Raw genomic sequence first — 3310 nt, forward strand, 5'->3', positions numbered from 1 at the left:
TCCTTCAACCCCTAAACTTGGTCAAGTATTCCCCATGTCAGTTAATGACATATCAGGCTTCTCTGACACCCAGAAGCCACCTTTGACATCCTCATCTCTCTCACTACAGGAATGGTCAAGTACTTAATTGAATAGCCATCAAAAGTTTATTATATGCATATTTGTATTCAACAGATGTTCACTGAGCACTTGATGCTTCACAAAATTATGCACCGAATGAATGCCTTTCTTGTGCCAGACTTTGCACTAAGCTCTGGGTCTCCAGTGGTAAATGAAATTGATACGGTCCCTGCCTCAAAGAACCTACAGACTAGTGAGAGAAATATTAAACAAGCAAACCCACAAATTATTATCAGATTACAAATTTTGATGAATGCTTTCAATAAAAAGACACAGCACAACAATTCTGTAGAATGAAAAGGAATCTGAGTTTCCCAAAGCAAAGAATATGAATGGTAGGTAATCAGATTTTGAAAGCTCATGCATGTCATTTTAAGGACTTCAAGCTTTAGGGTAATAAAAAGCCAATAAGGGGTTTAAATGGGAAGTGACATGATTCTTTTTTTTTTTTTTAAGCATAAATCTGGTCATCTTACCAATCTTTCAGGAACTGACTCTCAGAGGAGGTTTTACCTTCTTGTCAAATATATTCCTCTTTTTAATACCTGACAAGAATCCCTCACCCGAGACTCTATAAAATTAAGGATTGTAATTGAGATAGAGTTTAACCCAAACTGACTGATATGGAGTCTAATCCAAATGACAGAATGTACCAATTGCCAATAATTTCCTTTAGTACCGCCTGTAATATATGAAACACATTTATATTTATATTGACTTCGTTTTTCACAGCAACTTTAGGTAACATGGCTGTAACACTGTAACTCCTAATCTCTTAGCCAAGAGCTACTAGGGAGGTATCTGCCTAGGTTCCATCCTGAGTCCTCTTCTGACATAACGGTCATTTATAACCCGCTTCAGTGACTCATGTCAAGTAGCTCAGTTCCCTTTATCAAAGCTGATATACTAATTACTAAGGGTATTCAGTGTCTATGTCTTCAAATTCTCATAGTTCACTCTCTGAAGTTAAGATTTCAAGGTTCTATAACTCCAGTTCTTCCTGTTTATATTTGGTATCACACATATTACAGCTAACTCCAGGAGACAGAAAATTCATTCTAAAATCCAGCCCTGCTACTTTAATAAAATTCTACTATCAAATATCACTTTAAGATGGTTTATAAAGCAACAGACCTCATTGCCCATGCTGTTTCTTCTTCATAATTTTCACGAGTGGTATTTACTTCTCAAATACAGTGACTAATTCAAAGATGATCAATTTATTAGTTTACTGACTTATGTAAACATAAAAGATACAAAATAATAGGAATCCATGACTTTGTGAAGTCAATCATCCAATGAAGAAAGACAGACATACACACATAAAAAAAGGTCTAATTAGTAGTACTGGCGGTATATTGACACAGAAACACATACAAGTTATGCAAGTATCTAGGTGCTTGAAAAAGCAAAGTTAGCAAGTGAGCAAATCAAGCAGGCATTACAACCTTACTCAAGAAGTCAAGAGTTTTAATGAGGAGTTTTCAGTGAGGAAGGGTAGTTAGCCACTCAGCATGTAGAACAAGCTCTGGCAAAGAAACCCAAAGGATGAGGGTTACAGTTCCAATTTTACAACTGTGTGATGATGAGCCAAGTATTTTAATTTTTCAAAGATTCTGTTTTATTGCTTAAGTAACCAAGGCCATTGTGTCTTTGTTTCTTTATGCTCCCACTTCACTCTGGAAAGGATTTAGGGCAGAGATGATAGACAAGTTTCTTCTGGCACCAGAGTTTACAGACTAAATTCATCCAAGTTTCCTTTTGGAACAAACGTGTGATGACTCTATAGCCCCAAACTTCTCACCACCATAAGACAGAAAAGACAGAAATTACAACTAAGTGCAAATTGGAACCTACTATCGTCCGTAGGCAATCACTCTATATACACCTATTTCACAACTGTAAAATGACAAAGGTCAAGCACAAGTTAGTTTACTGAGCATGAGTGTATTGTCTTGAATTTTTCTGGTGAGTTCCGCCAAGGACACACCCCTGGAAAAAATCATGGACACACAGTCAGAGATGTTCCTGTATTTGTTGCAAGTACATTTTGCCCAGCACTTTTTTCACCGCATCTTTGACTTCTTTGTTTCTTAAACTGTAAATTATGGGATTCAGCATAGGGGTAAGCACTCCATAAAGCAACGAGATGATTTTATCTATTTCTTGTGAGCCTGATGAAGAAGGCTTTAGGTACATGGAGAGGGCAGCCCCGTAATACAAGATCACCACAGTCAAGTGGGCACCACAAGTAGAAAAAGCTTTGTTTCTGCCCTCTGCTGAGCTGATTCTCAGAATAGTGGAAAGGATGAAGACGTAAGAGATGCAAATTAAGAGCACTGGAACAGGCAGGAGGAGCACACTGATCACCAGCATGATTGTGTCCATGAGCAGAGATCGTGTGCAAGCTAGCTTCAGCACTGCCAGAATTTCACAAGTGAAGTGGTCAATGAGATTCCCACAGCGGGGTATCTGTAGAGCGAAGCTGGTTTCCAGCAGCGCTGTCAGAGAGCCCGTCACCCAGGAGATGGTGGCCATCTGCACACAGACCTGTCTGTTCATGATGATGGGGTATCTCAGCGGCCTGCAAATGGCCACATAACGGTCATACGCCATCACAGCCAGGAGCACACACTCCGTGGAGCCCATGGCAAGGGACAGATACATCTGTGCAGCACACCCAGAAAAGATGATGGTTTTCTGGGATGACAGCAAGTTCACCAGCAAAGTAGGAATCGAAGCAGATGTGTAACAAATATCCATGAAAGAGAGATTTCCAAGGAACAAGTACATGGGAGTCTGAAGGCGTGCGTCTACGACAGTGATTAAAATAAGAGTGCTGTTGCCCAAGAGGGTTATCAGATACATTAAAAGGCTGAAAATGAAGAGAACAATCTCTAACTTTGGGTATTTAGAAAAACCTTCCAGGAAAAAGAAATTCCAGCTGGTGAGATTTTCGCCTTGCATTTGCTTCCTTTTACCTGTAGTTATTCTAATATGATTCTATTCACTTTATCTGAGGACAAAAATGGATGGATCAAGTATAATGTTCATTGACTTACAAAAACACTTTTGCACTTATTTCCACTATTAAAAACACAATTTTACCACAAGAAGTCACAGGACAATGTATCTACTGATCAAAGAGGAGGGTAAACAGGTTAGATCTACATAAAAAGTTGATTCTTTC

General features: G+C 38.9%; 1 protein-coding gene across 1 annotated transcript; it reads right to left on the minus strand.

Moving 5' to 3' along the window:
• LOC102189676 (olfactory receptor 2K2) lies at nt 2137–3093 on the minus strand. The gene has a single exon (XM_005684300.2). The coding sequence runs from the start codon at nt 3085–3087 to the stop codon at nt 2137–2139; it is 951 nt and encodes a 316-aa protein (XP_005684357.2). The 5' UTR covers nt 3088–3093.

Source organism: Capra hircus, chromosome 8 (assembly GCF_001704415.2).
Source record: "Capra hircus breed San Clemente chromosome 8, ASM170441v1, whole genome shotgun sequence".
Taxonomy (NCBI): domain Eukaryota; kingdom Metazoa; phylum Chordata; class Mammalia; order Artiodactyla; family Bovidae; genus Capra; species Capra hircus.

Excerpts from the sequence above, each read along its gene's own strand:
- LOC102189676 (XM_005684300.2), bottom strand. The coding sequence starts at position 3,087 with ATGCAAGGCGAAAATCTCACCAGCTGGAATTTCTTTTTCCTGGAAGGT.